Consider the following 21,853-nt stretch of genomic DNA (forward strand, 5'->3'; position numbering starts at 1 on the left):
ATAAATTTGGACGTCTGGAAAATCGTTGTCGATTTCTCTCGCCTTCAGGAATCTTTTGTGACGTCTTGCGAGGAGCCATTCATTTTTAACCAGTCTTGACACGAATGAAACTACAATTGACTGAGATCTCGGCTCGCCCCCCCGGACTGGGAGCCAATGGGCAGCGTTGATGTCTGTTTGGTAGTATGTAAGTTTCAGGAGTTCAGCTATCTTAATGATAATGGGAAATACATTGGTCCCTTTTGATTGAATTGGGATGCCAGAAATTACTATGTTGTTTTTCCTAGTTTGTATTTGAAGATCGTGAATTTCTCTCTTCGCAACGGCTAATTCTTGATGCAATTTACAATTTTCATCAGCTAGCTGCTGCACCCTTGTATTCTGTACTGGTCGCTTTTTCAACTATTTCGTCCATTTTTGTTTTAAGGCAAGTAATGTCTTTGTTCATATTACTCATCTCTTCCTGTATGCTATCCAATTTCTTGTTGTTAACGTCCCACTGGTTCTTCATATCCTCTTTTAAGGCAGCAATCGCTTTCACAATTATTTCATTAACCCGCTCGTAGTCGATCGTTGGTTTAACTATGGTGTCTGTCTGCTCACTGCAACACTTTACACATTTCCAAGATTTTTGTGAACCACGTGTAACACATTCACTGACACATGAGTTATGAAATTGTGCCTGGCAGCTCACACACGTGCTGCTCCCGTCTTTTGTCGGTGCAATGTCCTTTGTACATTTGTTACACTTCACCATGTTGCTGATTACTAATTTCTACTAATTTCTATTAAAGGCCTTGTAGCCACGTCAGTTTGCGAAAATCACAGCGAGATATAGCTTTCAAGTAGATGAAATTAATTTAAAGTGCCGCACTTTGTTGTCATGGTTACACATAAATAAGATCTGTAGTTATGTAGTATATATAAGTAGGTAAACAAAAAACAGCTGGTGAATCTACTTCACTACAGTCAGCAGTATAGATAACACTATTGAAAACAGTTTATCGCGTTATCTATAAGATTAGAACCAACACCCTTTCTATCACAACTTAAGCTATGTCAATAGCAGTTACGATGGAATCGTAGAGAAGACGAACCACTCAGTCAAATCGAGACGACAAGAAACAGCACGCGTACGCCAGTGTCAAAGAAAGATGGAGTCAAAGTGTTCAAAACCGTGTGTGATCCGCGATTATTCTAGTCATCAAGCGGTCCTGCAGTTATGGATTTCTTAAAAGAACAGGTACTTCACACTTTTTAAAAACTTCTAAACTACATGAATTTCACATTAGCTACTAAGAAACTCTTAAGGAACATAAAAACCAATCATTATTTTGTCTAAAAAATCTATTACAAAATGAATGAATATAGTAGTATCTTGAACCATAAATAATAAATAGTTATAGTTTGGTTGAAGGCTTTAAAAGGAATTTCCTAAATGATTTTTCCTTGTTTTTCAGTGTAGACACGACTCGATTAATTCCAACGTTTTTCTTGTGTTTCATTCGAAAAAATTGAATAAATGTCACATTCTGCAAATTCAGAAACAGTGTTTAGAGTTTTGATTGTAATGAGTGTTCTGTTCAAGTACAGTAGCTTCTAGCTTAACAATAATTCGTATTGGCAGTAGCTCTAGCAAGCATTACAATGAGTATCGTTTTCACTCGTACTGAGTTGACTTGACCTAGATGAAGGGTCAGAGCAGAGCTTCCGTTCATGTGCAGTATACCACACTACTAATACGAGAAATAAGGCCTCTTAATGTAGCCATAAATACGAAGAACAACAGCTGTATATTATAACACTCGCTACATCAACATTTGTTGTGGTGAAGCAGTCAAACATGATCCAATAATACAGAATGTTTCAAAATGAAATACCCAATTTCGAATAGATTTTTTTTTAAGCTTTTGACTTTCTATTAACTTTTGACAAAGCACTGAACATCAACAAATCCTTGTAACTAGTCACGAAATAATTTTCATGTTTTCCATTAGAAAAATAATGTTTATCGACTACTCACAACGACGACATCTAGCAACTTGGGAATTCTTCCAAAAGTTTGTCGGAAGGTATCCACTGCCACTGAACATATTAAACGTTTATTATACATTTTATAAAAAATTAAGTAATTAAATATGTGATTCATTGATGTTTTTTACAAATAAAAATAAGTTTTTTAAATAAAATAATCTATTTGAAATTGAGTCATTCATTTGAAAACTGCATTTTATGTAGACATTGTTCAATAAAATACAGTATTTAATACTGTAATAGTATATTGTTTCATATTCATGGTTATAATTTCAATATGTCTCTACAAACTATATTTCTATTAAAAATGGAATATTGATTTTATAATTTTTTTTTAGTAGACTAATATTATCATTAATTTCAAAACAATATCATAATTAATCATTGAAAAATTGTTCATTCAAATCAATAAAAAACATTTTCTTCAGATTGGTGATAGTGTAAGAACCTGAAATGTATCTTAATAGTTATTGATAAATCTTTTACAACTTGAAGTCTAGAAATATCAAGTTTCAGAAGAAATTTTTAAATAAAGACTTGAATGTTGTTAGATTGCTCGGATTGACTTTGAAATTTCATTCACTTGTTCTCTCTATTACGTATCATCGCCTCTCACCATGCATTAGTAGATTACCTTATTCAGAGATATAAGGCTTGGAAAGGACTCAAGACCTCATTCTGATGGAAAAACTTCAAATGCGTTATGTAATGCTGTGTGGCAAGCATTTCAAGGTTTTCACAAAAAATGTAAGAAGAATAAAACGTAGAACAGCGAAATCATATCAATTTTTTTTTTTATTTTGACTTTGGACTTGGAACTACTGTGTGTTTGAATACTACAACTAAGCAACTGGGTGACGCTAGAATGATCTTTTCTCAATTTTGAATTACCTGTTGTAACGGTTTTACCGTTTCTGAAGTTACTGTGGTGATTGCTTACACACCTATCAACATGAATCGACAATATCTTCATAAATTGATCATTTCTTTTAAATATAATTTGAAATAACAATCTGGCACCAAATGAAGTCTAGGTAATTAGCAATCTTTATTTGGAGATCTTCATAGAGTAGGTATGTATGTGTGTGAGAAAATTTGTGGCTTTCCAAGAAAACATGAACGCAGATAGCTTACACAAATATTAAATTTATTCTCCTCTCAATTGCTTTATGTAAATGCATTTTCCTTCGTTAAAAAATACGGAAGATCATTACATTTTCTTTTTCGTGGTATTTGAAATGGTGAGGTTTTTAGTGAGAAGCTAGATAACACAACTTGAACGGAAAACCAGCGCTACATCTTTCTTGCTGATTGGGATCTCGGGATCAAGTTGTCTTTGAACGTTTCTTCTGAAATGTGGGTGCCACACACCCAAATGGGTTAAATTTAAATGGATTAAATAAAATCCATTACTTCTCGGTTGCACGTAAGTCTATTAGATTTAACCGTGGTGAAAGTGATTTCAGTTGTCTTTTATTGGAATTATTAATGCTACGAAACCAATGAACAAGTCGAAAGGAGTTGCATCCTAGAAACCTAGACCAGACGCATATGTAACCGGGCATTTTTTTTTTATTTTATCAAGGCCTGTTGAAATATAATTTTCCAAAAATGATGTATTTCAAATTCATGTGACTTGGGTTTGTTGCAGGATCGTACCAACCTTCTCATGATCTCATGCTGAGGTTCTATGCGTATTACAAGCAGGCAACCGAAGGACCCAACACATCTCCCAAGCCTAATTTCTGGGAAGTTGTAAAAAAAATGAAATGGGATGCTTGGTCGAAATTGGGCAATATGTCACGTGAGCAGGCTATGGTCAGTTACGTTGAAGAGTTGAACAAGGTAATTATTCAATACAATTTTCATTTCCAACAGTATTCATTATTAACTCCCATTCTAAACGAATGGTAATTATAAACGAAAATGAGCAGTTTGTAATTCATCACAAACTGTTATCTTGTCATTTCTATTCCTACATCTCCCTTACATCTTGTCATTTTTCATTACTAAAACCTATCTTTCATACAAGTGATTATTTGCTAGTGGTTATTTTGTCACACATGTAAAGTAAATAGAGTAGTGTACATTAGAATCGTTGATTTTATGATCTGAGAATCTGAAGCGTTATTCACTACCATTTTTTATGGAATCGAAGGTTCTCTCTATCCAATCCATGCAAGCTATTACATTATACTATCTATCTATTTTTCATTATCTTACATTAATTTACTATTTGTTGTGATTTGTTAGAAAATACATATGTCTGTAAGAAATAATTCTTCAAAAATCTGAATATCTGCTTATAAATGTTATCAAACCATTAATCTGTCTCAACTTACTTATAACGAATGAAAATTTCCTTATTTGAAAAAAATTGTATGCTATGACAGCAGTTTATAACTGGAAGATGCTGTTCTGAATTGGTAAACACGAATAAAAGTTTTGAATTTACTTTCTCACAATGGAACCTTGTATATTTCCTTAATAAGGAAATATAAAAAATATTGAGTTGTAAATTTCCTTTTAAAGAATGCAAGTGTTTTTCAATAAATATTTCTGGAGCTATTTTACTAAAAGACTCCATCATATTATCACAGTTTTTGAAATGTACAAGTACTTTTGAACAATGGAGTTCATTAGATAACAAAGTCATTTGATGTCATCAGTTTTCTTGTATGTTATCACAAATTCTTTTTGAATCCATCAAATTCCCGGTGCTACAGTAGGCCTATTGGCTTGCGCAATTATTATTTATTCCATCTTATTGTAAACAATAAAGGTTATTGTGCATTGGAACACACATTTTCGGATAGTTTTTCATCAGTTAGCTGATCATTTTTTAGTGTGTTTATCAATTATTGCATAAGTTGATACACTGAAATTTATCCGATGGCCAGTGGAAACTATGCAAAAAACGATGTCATGAAAGTTCACATTTCTGTATAACAATAACGGTGATATATAAGTACTTTTCTCATTCAGCTGCTTAGTCATTCTTCAGCTTCTATTTTACGTAAATTATGGGTTTTTATGTCTGGGTATTTAATTTGCCCCATTTTTATTGAGTTATGAATACGAAAGTATTGCAGACTCAAAAGATTGAGTATTGATAAATACGTCTTTATTTATCAGATCTTTCTGAACCATTTCGTATTTCCTCATGTTTTTTTCAATCAGTTAGGAAAGCTTGTTTTTTCACCTCCTTAGTCATGTATCGCGTTTACTTGACTGGAAATTTAATCGAAGCAGTCAATAATCTAATTTCGTATCAAATTTCCCTCTTACAACAATATTTACAGGTATCAGGGTAATACATTTTAAGCTGTGAAAGGGGTTAAGTAAATGCTTCTGAAATTAAAAACATGCACATGCAGCACCTGCATGTACTGTTCAAAAAGTGAAATTTTAATAAATTGGATTATTTACGTAAATTTCATGTAGAAAAACCTTCAAACCAAATCAAACCTGTTTTCTCAAAGGTATTTAATTTTTAATACTTTTGCAAAGATGATGACAGCCACTGAGGGGGCCTCTTGGCTCAAGATTGGGGCAATCTTGGGCCAATTTACTTGCTGCCAATACAAAGGTTAACGGCCTTATTTTTGCAGGTTTTATCTGTATTTTTGAAAGAAAAATGTAAAATGAGTGAAAATAAATGCTGGTGTTATCTCGTGGATTTTTGACAAAATAATACTTACTGCTTCTATTCTGTTACTAGATAGAATATTGCATAAGGCGATGGCGGCAAATTTGCTCAAGTGGCTTTTGACGCTGTAGGTTTACCCAATCACAAACACATTATTGAAAAGTATGCTTCTCTACCAGACCACTGAAATCTTATTAGAGGTCTAGAGTAATAACTTGTGATTTTCAGATTGTTGAAACGATGGCGTACACGGATAATGTAGCCAACTTCCTGACAAGCCTTGATTCGTTCTACGACTCAGTGCCGGCCGAAGATTTGGAACTTGTGATGGGACCAGTCATTGAGAGAGTACGCTCACAACCTGGCTCCCCATTAAGTGGATCACCTCTTGGTAATTCTATTTATTCCGAAATTGTTGAGTACAATCAGTTGAACATGAGAGAGTAGAATAGAATCGCTACCTTACAGACAATCAATAAGAAATGCGGTATGGATGAATCCTTCAAATTTTCAATTCAAACCCAAAATTACTGAATTTATGTAGTATGTTGTATCAGTATTATGGGCCAATAATAATAATCATTTATGTTTTAATGATATAATACGCATTATAAAATTATCATTCAAAAAACAGTATTATCATTGCAAAAAAACGTGGTGGTAGGATATTTGAACTGTCACCAGTGAACGCTCAATCCATGTTCGCAACCATGCTTTTCAATAAACAAGATACAATGCATTTTAATATATGAACTGTCTGAATCATACTATTCCAGTGTTCTTTTGACTGGGTGCTTTCGCATTATACACAGTACAGACTACTAGAGATAATAGTTATTTGTATATCTAGGGTGAAAAATACAGCTTTTTCTCCCAGAGGGGAAGTTTGATGCCCTCGGGTAACAATTTCTCCGATGGAGAAAAAGCATTTTTCACTCGTGATGTACGGTACACAAGATTTTTCCTCCACCCACATTTTTATAAAAACTGCAAATAAAATAATTTCCAAAACTTACGTGACAGATGACAATCTTTTACAACATAACTTATAAAATAAACAGCTCTGAGCTTAGCTGCCAACTGGGCACTGCGAAAAGCGATATCTGTCGACAAAAGTTGTATCAACAATTAGCTTCAAAAAATGATGGCCGACCAAAGTTCGCGTTCCAGATTGATTAGCTGATGAAAAATATTCGTTGGCTTGTATTTTGAATAACATAAAATATCTGTATAAAATAAAGATAAAGATATGTATAAATGTTTATAGTCTACTAATATTAAGTATGTAATAGCATACAAACATAAATTATTTCTCAAGTTGATCAAATTTCTGGTTGAGGTCTTGAAATCAGTTGGCTACAATGACAACTCTATATTGTTTCTCATCTGAGCTCCGACGTCCCACGCTATTTCCATATAAACTTTTAAAATAGAGATGCTTCCCCTGTTATTTAAATGGAGTTATTTTTACTCCCTTGGTTTCCGTTTCCGTATTTTCCGTATTTTTTGGAGTTTTCCGTATTTTAGACTCGAGAGCGAAAAAGTGACACTTTACTATTATGTTTCAGGGAGTAACGTAAGTACAAGGTTGGGCAAGGAGATATGGATGATATGAACAGTAACACACACTTTTTTAAACGAAACTCAAAATTCATTTTTTACTGTTTACCTTGGATGTTGCCATTATAAAAATTAAAGAAGAAAAAATTAAAACTTTGATTATGTACGAAAAATAACATCTGTTAAAAATGTTGTCCGTTTTTGTCCATACACTCCCGTAGACGTTGTGTTGTCCATATTCCTCTGAAGCATTGCACGTGGTACAGCTCGAATTTCTTGTTTTATTGTTTCACTCAGGGCTTCAAGGGTTCGTTTATGTATTCACGTGATTTTAGGTAGTCCCATGAAAAATAGTCACAAGGTGAAAGGTCCGGTGATCGAGGAGGCCATTCCACATCTCCACTCAAAGAAATGAGGCGTCCAGGGATAGGTCGTGGCAGAAACAATTCAAGCAGCATCGTTAGGTTACGATCCGTATTGACAGTCACGGTTCGACCGTTTTCTCGAAAAAAAGTAAGGGCCAAATAATTAGTTTTATGGGACCATCTAAAAGCACGTGTAAACAAACCACGAACCCTTGTAGCCCTGAGTGAAACAATAAAACAAGAAATTCGAGCGGTACAACGTGCAATGCTTCAGAGGAGTATGGACAACTTCTCACAACGTCTACAGGAGTGTATGGACAAAAACGGACAACATTTTAAACAGATGTTATTTTTCGTACATAATCAATGTTTTAATTCTTTCCTCTTTAATTTTTATGGTGGCATCATCCAAGGTACCCACTAAAATATGAATTTCGAGTTTCGTTTAAAAATTAGTGTGTAACTGTTATTTCAAATCATCCATACCTCCCTGCCCAACCCTGTACTTTAGACAATAGGTGGAGGGAAACTTGATTTCATACTGTTTGTTGGAGATTTTTTGATGATGAATCTAATTTTGACAGCATCACGAGAAGCATCACCACAAAGAAGTGGAACAAAGCCCACCAAACACATCACATCCAGTCTTGAGACGAGTCCTGCTAGCTCCTACTCTGTCTCACCCACTCTACCTGACACCGACGAGGAAGAAGAATATTTTGTTGACACTTATGAAGTAAGCTGTGACAAGTATTATAGGCTAATTAGATGTATCATTTTATTGACACAAGCCTGAAGACATTCAAAATTTAATTTTTTTCTTAGAAAAGTAATTACATGAAAATTAGGAAAAATATTATCAATTACAATATGGCACTACCGGAAAAAACAACTTGTGTGCTCCGGCAATGAGCTCGAACAACTATGATAAATAGGCCTGCAAAATAAAAATATAGCTTATTATAAACAACTAAACTAAATAAACTGCGGAAAACTAGGTCACATCCCATTCATTACAAACGATAAGTGAAAAAAGACAGAACAATAGGAAGCTAGGAAAAATAATTTTAAGATTTATAACAAAAGACTTTAACTAAAAAACTACATAATGAAGATAGATAATTTAAAATAAGCATTTCTCTTCACCCAATCCAGTATAAGATTCATATTGGATTTTGTAATTTTATTAAAAATGTAGGATACCTTATATTTTGAAATAAGATTCTCCCAACTTACTTTATAAACTTCTGTTTATTTTCGTTTCTACAACTTTCTTTTTCACTCAAGATAATCCTTTGAGACCATTTCGATGACTGAATGTTTATTTTTGGTGAGTTTGTTACTTTAAATTATAACATTTCAAACACATGTTAAGATCATTTGTGGGATGGTAACTTCCAAAATGAAATATTACCTACAATAATTAATAATAAAGTTGAAACTTTATAAACAAACTTTACTTTTACTGTTTACTTTATTTTTAAACATTACTCTACAGAATTGTATCTTCTTCTTTCTCTAACCCTTTGTGCCACACAGCGTCGAGTGTAGCTCGGACCATCATCTTTTTTCTCTCCTGTCGCCAGCCAATCTCATCTCACTCAAATTTTTGCTCTTCAAACCTGCTGCCATAACATTATCAAGATAGGTTCCCCTTGGACGAGCTCTACCTCTTTTTCCTCAAGAGATAGCCTCCATTATCTGCTTAGCTTTCCTATCTTCTGACATTCTGATAAGATGCCCATTCCATTTTAGCTGCTTTTCCTCCACTGAATTATTAAAGGAATCTGCTGGGTCATCTCTCATTGAATCATTTCTCACCCTATCCCATCTTGTTTTACCAACTGATTAACTTAAATACAGAGTACGGCAACATAATTTCCTTTTTGCAAAACGCATTGTAAGAGTCAGAAAAGTTTTATTTCATTTTCTAAATGTACGTATATATTTGTGGCGAATCATATGATTGCCACCTGTGATGTTTTCAACTGGTATAGTTTGTTTATCACTTGTAACAGTTTTATTTTCATATTTATCAAAAGTTCAATTTTGTCAATCCAACATTAAAATTAATTCATTATTCATTTAGTTCCATTTAATCAATTTCAACATAGGAATCATCAAATTAAATTCCTATATTGGTTACCCCGACGTGATCAACAGCAAGCATTTTTACAGGTATTCCATGTGAGTAAAAGTTACCTAAAAATTACCTAATTACTCAAGTTATTCACCACGATGGATTTGAACAAATTTCTGTTGAACGTGAATAGTTCACAAAATGACAGCATCAATTGGATAACTTTTGCCAAGAATTTAAAATTCTAAAAAAATGTATTTTTAAACCTTTTATTAACCTATAAAAAGATGAAATTTTTTCATTGAACACTTTCAAGTTTTAATTTCTACAAAAATGGAAATTACACATCTAAAGAATGAATCATGTAGTGAGCAACATAATAAAAAGATGACACTTTTTGAATATCGCCAAACATCTGGACTGGGAGAGAGCAATATTTCCTTATGAAGCATGGATAAATGACAGTACTATGTAATTCAGGAATGTGAAAGAAGAGTAAACATTCAAGGATGAAAAATTTGGTTCTAAAAACTCAGTTGGAGAATGCTTATAACTGGTTGAAGGCGTATGGCAACTTGCTTTCTTTTCAAAAAAATTATCTTTGAAAGAAAGTTGCTGGCCAGTATACTATGGCAACCTCTTGCTTTCTATTCAAAAAAATTATCTTTGAAAGAAAGTTGCTGGCCAGTATACTATCGCAAGCTACTTGCTGTTTATGAAGCGGTACAGCATTTTCGCCACCTCTTAGAAGAACATCCCTTCACTATCTGCACAGACCACAAGCCTCTAGTCTATGCTTCCCAACCAATCAACTCCACAAACTCAACCAATCAACAATCAACTTCCACCAATTCAACTCAACCAATTATCATTCGACACTGAGTTCTCCAGCATACATCCTTCAAGACGACTCACCTCAGCATTCCCACCCTGTTCCAGAAAAAAAAGTGAGCTTCAAAATTTCGGATGGCCAAATCGTCTGCCCGGGGGGTAATGTGGCGAATCATATGATTGCCACCTGTGATGTTTTCAACTGGTATAGTTTGTTTATCACTTGTAACAGTATTTTCATATTTATCAAAAGTTCAATTTTGTCATTCCAACATCAAAATTATTTCATCATTCATTTAGTTCCATTTAATCAATTTCAACATAGGAATCATCGAATTAAATTTCTATATATTTAAAGTTTTGTTTCATGTAGTTTTGAAGAGTGTAATAATGGGGGTGACGTTCCTCACTGTGGACACACTTAGAGTACCTATTTTTAATATTTGATATCACCGTTTCAAGCATTGCTTGCGTAATGTTGGCAATTTCCACCTGTATGTTGTTCTTCAAATCGTGTCTGGAACACGGACTTAACGGGCTAAATTGAACCGATTCCGAAAGGCGTGCTCGGCTGCAACCACTAAACAGCCACTCGAAAAGTAGGCCTTAATGGCGAGCGAAAGCTTCGCGCTGTTCTAACTCATAATGGCGACTGACCTATGCAAGAACAAAACTTTAAAACTACGCCTCTTAAATGTGACTACTAGCACTCCGCTATATCATCAACTAACTGAATAGTAAGCATTTCAAAAAAGGAAATAATGATGCCGCATTCTGTATTTCATCTCATTAGCTGTGATTCTAGATGTGTGATGTGGTTGTGACTCTCAGCCAGTGACTCTCTTATGCGGCCAACTCTCAGCTGCATACATCTAGGTGCATACATCATATACTGCTTTGAAGATCTGCATTTTCCCTCCCAAAGCCAACCTCTTTCTTTCCTATCAGGGTATTGAGCAAATGCTAGAAGATAGTGTTAGCTTTTCTTACTCTATTAAGAGTTTCCCGTTCGATCTTTCCGTTGCTGCTCAAGACGGTTCCCAAGAATTCAAAATTATTGACTTGCCCTAATCGCTCGACCCCACTCACAACATTCATTTCCTCAGGATTTTATGTTTTGCTAATCAGCATGACTTTACATTTATTTGCATTTAGGATCATTCCTGGTCCAAACAGCTCTTTATACCATTCTGTTATACTAAAATAATAATTGTATAAGTGTATTCAAATACAAAACAATTACTGTTTTGTCAACTATTTTAAATTTTTATTGTGAATCGGTTACCTAGTGTTACAGAAGACACCCAAGTAATAAATTATTTATTAATCTATTATTTTTTGATTTATTAACATTGGAAAAGCATGTTAGAAAATGAGTTCTCAAAAATGGTGTGGAGGGAAAAGTTTAGAAAACAATTTTTGATCCCGCAATTCTGTTAAGGGTAGTAAGGAGGTAAACATAAATCAAAAGTCCTCACCCCTACCCCCTGTGTTAAGAGGGTGGGGGTGGTTCGAAGGTACTGTTAGTTACTATTTTTTGGTTTCTCACGTATACTTTAAATGGTTATTCGTGCAACTAGTGCGCAAAGTGCCACTTTGCTGCACCGAAAGAAACGTTTACGCACGAGCCGTAGGCTCGGTATGGTTTCTTGAGTGCAGCAAATAAACTTTGCGCACGTATTGCACATTAGATTTTTCCTACAGTTACCATAGAATGTGAAAAGTCAGTAATAGACGGTGAACATGTCCTATACCAAATAAAATGTTTGCTTGTGCAAATCTTTAGTATTTTTAATGCTGATAATAAATATTGCAACCATTCAACAACAGAATTATTTCAAATTCAGTCTAAATGACAATAGAATGAATATTATAAAGTTATATGAGATTCAATTGTAATAATACTTCATCTACAAGAACCTCACAAACGTTATAGTTCACCCGTGACTAACAGTTTGTTATTCAATATCTCGCTTTAATAATCAGCTGTTTTACAAAAATTTCCAGCCAGCAACATATTCAGGTTTACCAACATTTCTTTTACTTTGCCCCACTCTACCGTCATAAAGCGTGTTAACTATTTTGTGTTTTTATGTTGCAAATTTGGAGTGCGACAAAGTGTTTGCCGCACTCAAATCTACATTCCCGCACTGGGTGTGGGAATAAGGTATTTTGCGTACTATAATTGATGCGGGAATGAACACTTTTTCGTGTAACTGTAGGAAAACTATTTATCTCACGGACATGATTATCTTATTCTTAAGTAAAGCTTACATAATTTCCTACAATATTGATCAAACAAGTTTTTCTGTATATTCCATAGTTTTCGAGATATCCGCTTTTTTCTAAAAAAAAACACATTTGCCTCCAATTTTTTGCTCTTTTTGGCCTCATACCATATTAATTATTGATGAAAACCCCTGCTTATCAACTTATAAAGCATTAAATTCTCTCTAATTTGTTGTATAATTTATTTTATGCATTTCCCCAAGACCGTTGCAGCAGTTTTATTGTCTTGAAATCTTCACTTTGCATCAATAGATCAATATTGACAAAGGGATTTGGAACTTAATGTTTAGGACCCAATTTTTGACTTAGCAGCTTTGTTGGGACTAGTTACAAACACACTGAAGGTGGAGTAGGGCGTTGTGGAGCGTCGTGAACAATATCATGTTAAGTAATAAGATGCAACACACTGGAAGCGTCTACGCGCGGAGCGTAGCGTGGTGTCAAACTTTGGAACAAGCTGGTTTGTTTTTTGGAGCGTCACAGTGCGAGTGCCAGTCTGGTCTACTCTTGTACATAATAATGTACTTGTTCTACTACATTTTCCCACCATCTAGTAAACCAGTATATTTAATGTTTGTCCGAATTCCCCTGTAATGTGTATTATTTGATTATTCAAAAGAGAACATTTATCTATAGCACTTTGAAATCAAAAGTAAGGCTATCCTAATCCATTTCATTCCTATTTCTATAAAATTTAAAAAAATCATTGATAAAATTCTTACACATAGAAATTGCATTGCCATAAGACTAATGCAGAGGTTTGAATCGAGTAGTTTAGAAGTTTACTTCTAACGAAAAAAGGTTTTATTACAAGTCTTTCTTCAGCAGATATTGGATTCCTCCAATTAGTGACTTTTTTTTACAAATCAGGCACCACTCTCGTTAAAAAATAATCGAAGGTTGAGTTGACATTCGTATTTACTCAAAAAATCGGTACTTGTGCTTTCTTAACTTATTAAACAGATGGTGATATTCACCAAATAGTTAACGATTCAAGTTAATTTCATCAACCCACTCTGACCTAGCAGGCTAAGCTAATATCCAATACTTTGAGTAATTATTCTCACAAAGTAATGTCCGTGCAAACTTAGCCAACACCATTTTCTAGGCCCTTGAAGCTTGACGCTCAGACGCTTCCTGTGTGTATCATGAACACTCTTACCACGCCAGACCACGCCCCGCTCCGCTCCGCCTCCATTGTGTTATCACGTACACCCTGAGTACCTTCAGAGGTGGGTGATGGATACCCAGGTGCTGCTCCTGGACGACTTAGCTCAGTCGTAATGTGGGCGGGGAAAGGAGGCAAGTCGAAGTTCTTCTTCTTTCTTCTCTGTAGCTTAGCTGGCGTAGACAGCACCTCCGGGTGCTTCTGACGGTGTGGAGGTCGCTCTCTGCTCTGATGACACCACTTCGAGGTAATTTTGTATTGGCCTTACGGCCTCAGTTCCGCTCCAGTATAGTAGGAAGAGAAGGATGGACGGCAGCCAACGGGCCGCTGTGCCCTGGGAGGATGGACGGAAGGGACGGCAGCCAACGGGCCGCTGTGCCCTGGGAGGATGGACGGAAGGGACGGCAGCCAACGGGCCGCTGTGCCCTGGGAGGATGGACGGGAGGGACGGCAGCCAACGGGCCGCTGTGCCCTGGGAGGATGGACGGAAGGGACGGCAGCCAACGGGCCGCTGTACCGGGAGAGGATGGAAGGGAGGGACGGCAACCAACGGACCGCTGTACCGGGAGAGGATGGAAGGGAGGGAAGGCAGCCAACGGGCCGCTGTGCCCGGAGAGGATGGACGGAAATGGACGCACGGCAGCCAACGGGCCGCTGTACAAGGAGGAGGAAGGTTGGGAGCGGAATGCTCTGTTCTGGGGCTCGTCCGGCGTTTAAATACTCTCCCAAAGTAGAAGGGATGGAGAACAGCCGCCGCCAGAGGCAGCAAGAATCCTCTCGATGCGCGGAAGATGGTGCGCCATCGGTACCCTCCTTATCTCCGCGTTCAGCCAGCTTACTGATAGCCGAGCGTCTTTCAATAATAATATTAATGATTTTGCAATATTTTCCCGTCAAAATTTTACTTTGTGACACCCCACTCCTACTTGGGGGGGGGGGGAGGCTTAGGCGCCCTCCATGGCACCACCTTGAAAGGCGTGAGCCATCTAGGCATCACCTTAAGAGGTGTACACCGCTCAGGCATCACCTTTAGAGGTGTATACCCTTAGTGTTTATACCCTTAGTAGGTAGAGTTTTGTCATATATTCAATAGTTTTAGCAGCTTTAGTTAGTGTCGTGGGTGAAATCTTCAATTTAGCCACAATAGATCATTTGAAAAAGAAATTGGAAGGGAATGTCTAGAACTCCATTTTCGACTCTGCAGCTCCATTGGGAGGTGAACATAACAAAAGTTCCAATCTTTAACCCCTCTGCTTAAGTTGTGGAAGTTGTGAGAAGGTGTAGTAGAATTATCGAAAGTGGTTTTTCACCGAGCCTATAGTGAGGTCCACGGCCTCACTAATGGCAGTATTTGATTATCATTGGTGTTGCTACTCTTGCCTATCATTCGACAAAGCAGATAGCGCTGTCCTTTTCCAGCTCCGCAACCTTACCAAATCGTTTTTAACAATATAGATAATTATTACTATTATTATTATTATTAAAGGAAAATCACAATTAAATGCTGTAAATCACCCCGAAGACTTCTGCTAGTGCAAATATTGACAACAGGGTAAACAGCTAGATGAAAATTCGATGAGCGCTACTATAGAAAAATTATTTGTCAGCCCGGGAATCGAATCCAGTACCTCCGAATTTCCATCGGTTTACCCTGTTGTCAATATTTGCAGTAGCAGAAGTCTCTGGGGCGATTTACAGCATTTAATTGGGATTTTCGTTTAATAATAATTATTTATCAATTAGCATTTGAACTTGCATTAGTAACTTCCAATTTATTTCCAAATGTAGATATATAATTAATTATCAAAATATTCAATATCAATTACAAAAAATATAATTAAATCATTGAAAGATATATTTTCTTGGCGAATAAAATAGAATTGATTATTTTAAACAAAAATGAAAAGTTTATATTAAATCAGATATATCGGTATCAGCTATCTTCTATAGAAGGCAGTGGCAAGGCACAGAATCGACAACGATGTTGTGCTATCTTTTTCACTGACATTATAACGTGAAACTCACTATAGGAAATCCATCATAGGAAGCTATTTGTAGCATATGTAACTTCCACGTAGTTATTGTTTTTTCGGCAAATTGAATTGATAGAATAGTTTTAAAATTTGACAGAATACACATGATAATATGACGTATCAAATTAATAGACTAGCTATTGAATAAATGAATAATTAAATTTATTTCAGCTAACAGAGTCAGAAAACTTGAAGGAGAGTGCATCATTGAAAAAGAAAAATCATGAAAATGTACATAAAGCGTTGAACGGATCAGCAATTGTTACCACAGCAGATAATAGAGAACGAGAAAGAAGCAGACTTCGAGAAAAGAACAACGTGAATAGCAAAACGAAAGGTTTGTTCACATTTTATCTTTTAATTTATTTATTTACTTACTAGCCGACAGCTTGTCTCATTATCTACCCCCTGGACCCTTGGTTGAATAAATCAGATTCAGGGTCATATGCACATAAAAAGTTCAAACCACGTCTAGAGTAAGCGTTTTTAAACTTGAACGACGTTTAAACAACTAATGTGCAAGATACGAGGGTATAAGTAATGCACACATGCTTGTAGAGCACAAACCAAATAACCCCCAGAAGCGAGCCTGGTGGCATGTGGAAGTTCTATTTATCCTCTACACGGCTGCGTAGTTTGAAGGTGTTGTGTTCATCCAGTTTGGTTTGGTTAGTGAAAGAATGGCATCGTGTTCTGGTGTTATGTAAACGCGAATTAAACAATGCGCTGTTATCGAATTTGTGACTGCTGAGAAAGTGAATCCCGGTGAAATTCATCGTCGTTTAAAGGTTATTTAATTCTTGATTCTTCTCAATAATGATCTATGAAGTCGTCTCCTTCCTAACGGTAGCACTTAAAATTGTTCCCAGCATTCCAATCAACGCTGTTTATTCTCGTCTGTCAGACGGCGTGGTACCCATCGTGCACAGATTTTATTGTATCCCAACTGTTCAATAATGAGGCCGACATGTTACTTGGATATTCCAACTTGGTTTGCGATATGCTGTTGAGTGATTTGCCGGTCATTTTGAATCAAGTCTTCGACGAGTTTATGATGATTATCGTCTGTGGCAGTGATTGGACGTACGCTGGGTGTTTCATCAACAATTGAGGCTTTTCCAGGTTGGCAATCTCGAAATTTTATAACCCATCGATTCACGGTAGACCTATCAACAGTATTGTCACAATAAACAGCCTTTAAACGATGATGAATCTCACTAGGATTCACTTTCTCAGCAGTTAAAAATTCGATAACAGCGCGTTGTTTAATTCGCGTTGACATAACACCAAAACACGACGCCATACTTTCACTAACCAAACCAAACTGGATGAGCACAACGCCTTCAAACTGCGCAGCCGTGTAGAGGAGAAATAGTACTTCTACATGCCACCAGGCGCGCTTCTGAAGTTTATTTAGTGTGTGCTCTACAAGCATGTGTGCATTAGTTATCAGCCTACCCTCGTAAATTACTTTTAACATGAAGAGGAGAAACCCATTTCTCCCTCCACAGTTTGTAGCATAGTCACAGACGGACATCCTGTGCACAATTGGATGCGCCGTGTCATTTCGCTTCAGGTTCTTGTGATGAACACATCTCCGTAACATACACAAACATATCACTTTGGAACATTGCCAGTGGATGGGAGCGAAGCGTTACAAAGCTCTCTCACACAGACACAAAAGAAGGAGAAGGCTGCTAGGTAGTGGGAGAGATTAGTGGAGGATAGAGCATCGGACCTCTCCGTCTTTGAGAAAGAGCCGTGTTAAAAGAAATTTATCTCGCACTTTAATTGTTATGCTGAACAGAAACGAATTGAACGTTTAGTTTGAACGGCTTTATTGAAAGTTGAGTTGGCTGACCTGATTCCTCATATATCCAATCAGAATACGGAAACAAAATTTAAACCTCTCCATTTATCTCACTATAGGTATCATACTAAGCACACACATGCACACACACATAATGTGCTTGAATACAGTGAAATAGCATATAGTCCAGTCACTATGTACATTGGTGCATGCAATCTATATTGTAGTTCTGATTTTTTAATATATTATTTGGGTACATAAGAGAAGTCAAGAACCAATTTCTTCATGCAAAATTTCCTTGTGCTGGATACAGGGTGGCCCAAAAACCTCGTATTTTCGGCTCATTCTCCAGTTTTCAGCTATTTCTAACAAATCTCGTAATCTGACAGAAAAATTTGCTCTTTCCTTTTTTCTAGATTATGAAATTCTGAATAGAATGAGATCATTCGGAACTCTCTATTGCCGTGCTACCAATTTCTCCTAAATAGGTTGGATAGCATTTTTCACCTATTAACCTAAGGAAAGTTATCGGCTCCAAAGTGGTAGATTCTTGATAAACTATGAATGGATCTATCGCCTATGAATGAGAAATCCAATTTTCAGAGCAAACCAACTTATAATCTTCAGAAGAATTTTGGCAATATACAACACAAATCTAAAAAAAAATAATACCTTACACACTTAAACATCCCAGCATCATTACAAGCTAAAATACTTATCCAGTTTATATAGTTGTAAACAATGGCTATAGGCTTGTAAACACACGAAACAATTATAGACAAAATTAGAACACTATAAACTGTTCAAAACTCAATTTAAAACATTAAAATTTTCAATAAAACAGAAAAATATTCAGAGAGCACAGAACACTTTTCAGTAGCCAGCCACCATTTTTTAGAGAAGAAGGAAAAGCACAAAGTACAGAGCAAAGCCTTGTAGACACACCTCAAACCAGTGACGACTTCATGAACACGTCACCAAAAAATTATAAATTACAAGTTTAGAATTTACATTTTACATTTGTTCTCAATAAAACTTTATTTCGAAACTGTTATTTTAAATTTATATATCCTCTATATGATCTGTTAATTCTGTTAACTCTGTTTACTCTGTTTCGGTGATACCATGGAATATGCAACACAATTATTTACGATAAATTCTCAGTCAAAAAGTTGTCCGTATATCGATTACTCTGATATTTACTATCAAGTTTTATAGATCTCGAATTGAAGATTCGATTCCAATCGAGAAAAAATGTAATATTACACTATCTCCAATGTGTACTGAGTTATGATTTTTCAAAAATGAGTGAAATTTGAAGAAAAAATCAATTTTGATGAATTTCAGTTTTTGATCAACAATATCTTCTGATTGTTACCATTTAGATGTATAATTCAAAATCCCTCTGGGCGTATTTTTGTGCTCTACAATCTGAGATCAGGTAGAGCGCTCTATCTCATATAGATTTCCAGGTACACCTGACAACAATGCTCCTTGTATTGTGAAAAACACCTAATTTTCAGCTTCAACCATCACCACCAACTACATAGTCTTCTCATTGATATTTCGCACAATGACATAAGTTCGTAAGATTATGTTCTATGAGAATCACTCGTTAGATGCACTTCATTTCAGTATTTCCTAGTGGAGAGGCGCGCTTAAGGACACCTCAAGGAACAAAATTTCAAACACTTATAACTTCTGACACAATGTTCAGATTTCATCGTACTACACTTCATTCTTTTCGGCTCGTCAAGGCGGTCCAGAATCATGCATCATAACTCAAATTCGGTCGAAAAGTGGGGAATTTATTGTTGAGTGTACTTAAGCCCATATTCCAATACACAATAGATGGCCAATTTCTATATTCAATAGAGGTTTTTGGGCCACCCTGTATCCAGCACAAGGAAATTTTGCATGAAGAAGTTGGTTCTTGACTTCTCGTATGTACCCAAATAATATATTAAAAAATCAGAACTACAATATAAATTGCAAGCACACCCCCTTTTTTATGTCTATATTGACTGGACTAATACAATACATTATTCTCAGTATTTGGTACAACTCTACAAAGTTATTTTGTATACTGTTTTTTTTATTGTACTTTCCAGTATATTTAAGTAATGTGACTGATATTTATTATAATATTTTGCTTTTTTTGTTGAAGGTAATTCAGAGTCACAGACGAATGGAATTAGCTCCAATTGCGAGCACAGTGTCGAATCGAATGGTGTGATTGCCATTTCCAATCACACAGGTAAGGTTAATCAACGTTTTTATCAAAAATAAGTGCTAGTAATGTAATAAATGTTTTTTTCTGTTTCTTGTATTATATATGTCTTCAATATTCAATTTTAATAGCCGTTCAACTAATCAGGCAACTAATTCTTATTTTTGCAGATGCAGTTTTACCTGTAACGAATACTCTTATTGATTTGAGGAATAATGCATTACATAATGTAAACATCAATGAAGTCGTTCAAAAAACATTATCTAGTCTCAAAAGCGATATCGAATGTTTGAATCTGAAGATAACGGCAGTCGAAATGAAGTCGAGACAGGTGAATGATATCATATTTTCAGTATTACATCTATCACTTATCTACAATCGATCGCTTTCGAAAACAAAAATCTAGTGGGAACCAAGATTGTATCAGACTAGTTTTGTAGCTGATTTTTAAATTTATCATAAAATTATATCAGTATTATACAAAAACCAAATTATACAGTACTGAACTCATTGACCCACGAACAGGTCTATGTGGACAATTATTATTTCATTAATAAAGGAAAACGTTTTAGAAACAAGGTGCACCATACATGTTCTACAACCCATGAACTAGCATTAAGAAAACATTAAAACACGCTGCCATTCCCAAATACTAAATTACAACAATAATAGAATAATAATTACTAATACAATACTACACTATAATTCCAGAGTTTCCATAACAAGCTTTGAACGCCAAATATGATCACAATTTTTTTATGTCGTCTTAAATAGTAAAGAGCTACTTCTGAATTTTTTTACTGTAGGAAAATAAATGGCAATTGATTTTGATTATTCCAAGACAATGTTGATTTTTTGAACAGATATTATGGCTGATTTTGTTACAGGTTTCAAGTGAAGCAGCCGTTCCATTTTGGTGGCCGTTTAGAGGTATCTCGGTACCTTCAGCCGTCTTCTTGATTGTGTGGCCTCTGATTGTGCAAGCTCTGTTCATGTGGCTGCAAATGCGAAGAAGGAGAGCACTTCCCAGAATCCAGCCTTAAAAAATATCACTTCATCCAAGTATTTCTTTCATGTCAAGTTGGATTTCGAAACTTGTGAGGGAGTCGATGAGCTAATTAAAATACCGTCTTGACTGCTTAGCAAATGAGAGAATCTAGTTTGTCTTGTCTTAATCGATGCTGAAGATTGTGATAACTTGATTATATAATCGTTCTGGTTAGTTGATGAAAAATATACACCGTGTCCCACGAAGAGGTTTACACTTTTAATTTTATATTACGCGCCCATTCATACACCGAACTTATTTAAATTTCACACAGTTTACAAAGTAGGTTCTGAAAATATTCTGGGAAAATTTCAGTTCCCTTACCTTCGTAAAACAAAATGGCGGCATATTGATGTAATATAAATTAAACGTGTAAACCTCTTCGTGGGACACGGTGTACTGCAGTATATATTTATTTTCTTTGATTTTTAAATTTAACCATATAGTGCAATTATTATTCCAATATTGAAAAGATTATTCACATTTTTTTTTAAGTGATGATTTGTTTATGCCCGTGAGTGATTGGAAAATAGATACAAATCGTTGACATGAACAAAATTCAATCAAGAATCAGCTCATGAAGATCTAGTTGAAAAGCAAAAAAGATTTGCAGCAATATCTTGTCTTAAAACAGGATTTAAACAAGTTTTCTTTGAAAGTGAGATTATTGAAATTATTTTTTCATTTGAGCATTCGTATGGTAAAATTCATTTGAATGGTGTATGATTCTCTCCTGTGTAAGAATCTGAATACTAT

At 35.5% G+C, this 21,853-nt stretch overlaps 2 protein-coding genes across 3 annotated transcripts in view; both read left to right on the forward strand.

The window, feature by feature from the left end:
• Window positions 1–21,452, forward strand: part of LOC111047826 (acyl-CoA-binding domain-containing protein 4) — a 41,401-nt gene extending 19,949 nt beyond the window's left edge. Inside the window, exons 2-8 of one of the 2 annotated variants that reach the window (XM_039443197.1) lie at window positions 3,686–3,879; window positions 5,912–6,074; window positions 8,193–8,344; window positions 16,181–16,346; window positions 19,987–20,076; window positions 20,220–20,380; window positions 20,937–21,436. In XM_039443197.1, coding sequence (XP_039299131.1) covers window positions 3,686–3,879; window positions 5,912–6,074; window positions 8,193–8,344; window positions 16,181–16,346; window positions 19,987–20,076; window positions 20,220–20,380; window positions 20,937–21,092 — 1,082 coding nt within the window. In that variant the 3' untranslated portion in view covers window positions 21,093–21,436. Of the gene's footprint in view, window positions 1–3,685; window positions 3,880–5,911; window positions 6,075–8,192; window positions 8,345–16,180; window positions 16,347–19,986; window positions 20,077–20,219; window positions 20,381–20,936 lie in introns of both variants that reach the window. The other variant, XM_039443196.1, reaches the window with a different exon arrangement.
• The window catches only part of LOC111047825 (nucleoredoxin), a 46,952-nt gene continuing 46,236 nt past the window's right edge, over window positions 21,138–21,853 (forward strand). Inside the window, exon 1 of the mRNA XM_039443194.1 lies at window positions 21,138–21,267. The gene's annotated coding sequence lies outside the window, so the exon portion shown is untranslated. The remainder of the gene's footprint in view (window positions 21,268–21,853) is intronic.

Source organism: Nilaparvata lugens, chromosome X (assembly GCF_014356525.2).
Source record: "Nilaparvata lugens isolate BPH chromosome X, ASM1435652v1, whole genome shotgun sequence".
NCBI classification, from domain to species: domain Eukaryota; kingdom Metazoa; phylum Arthropoda; class Insecta; order Hemiptera; family Delphacidae; genus Nilaparvata; species Nilaparvata lugens.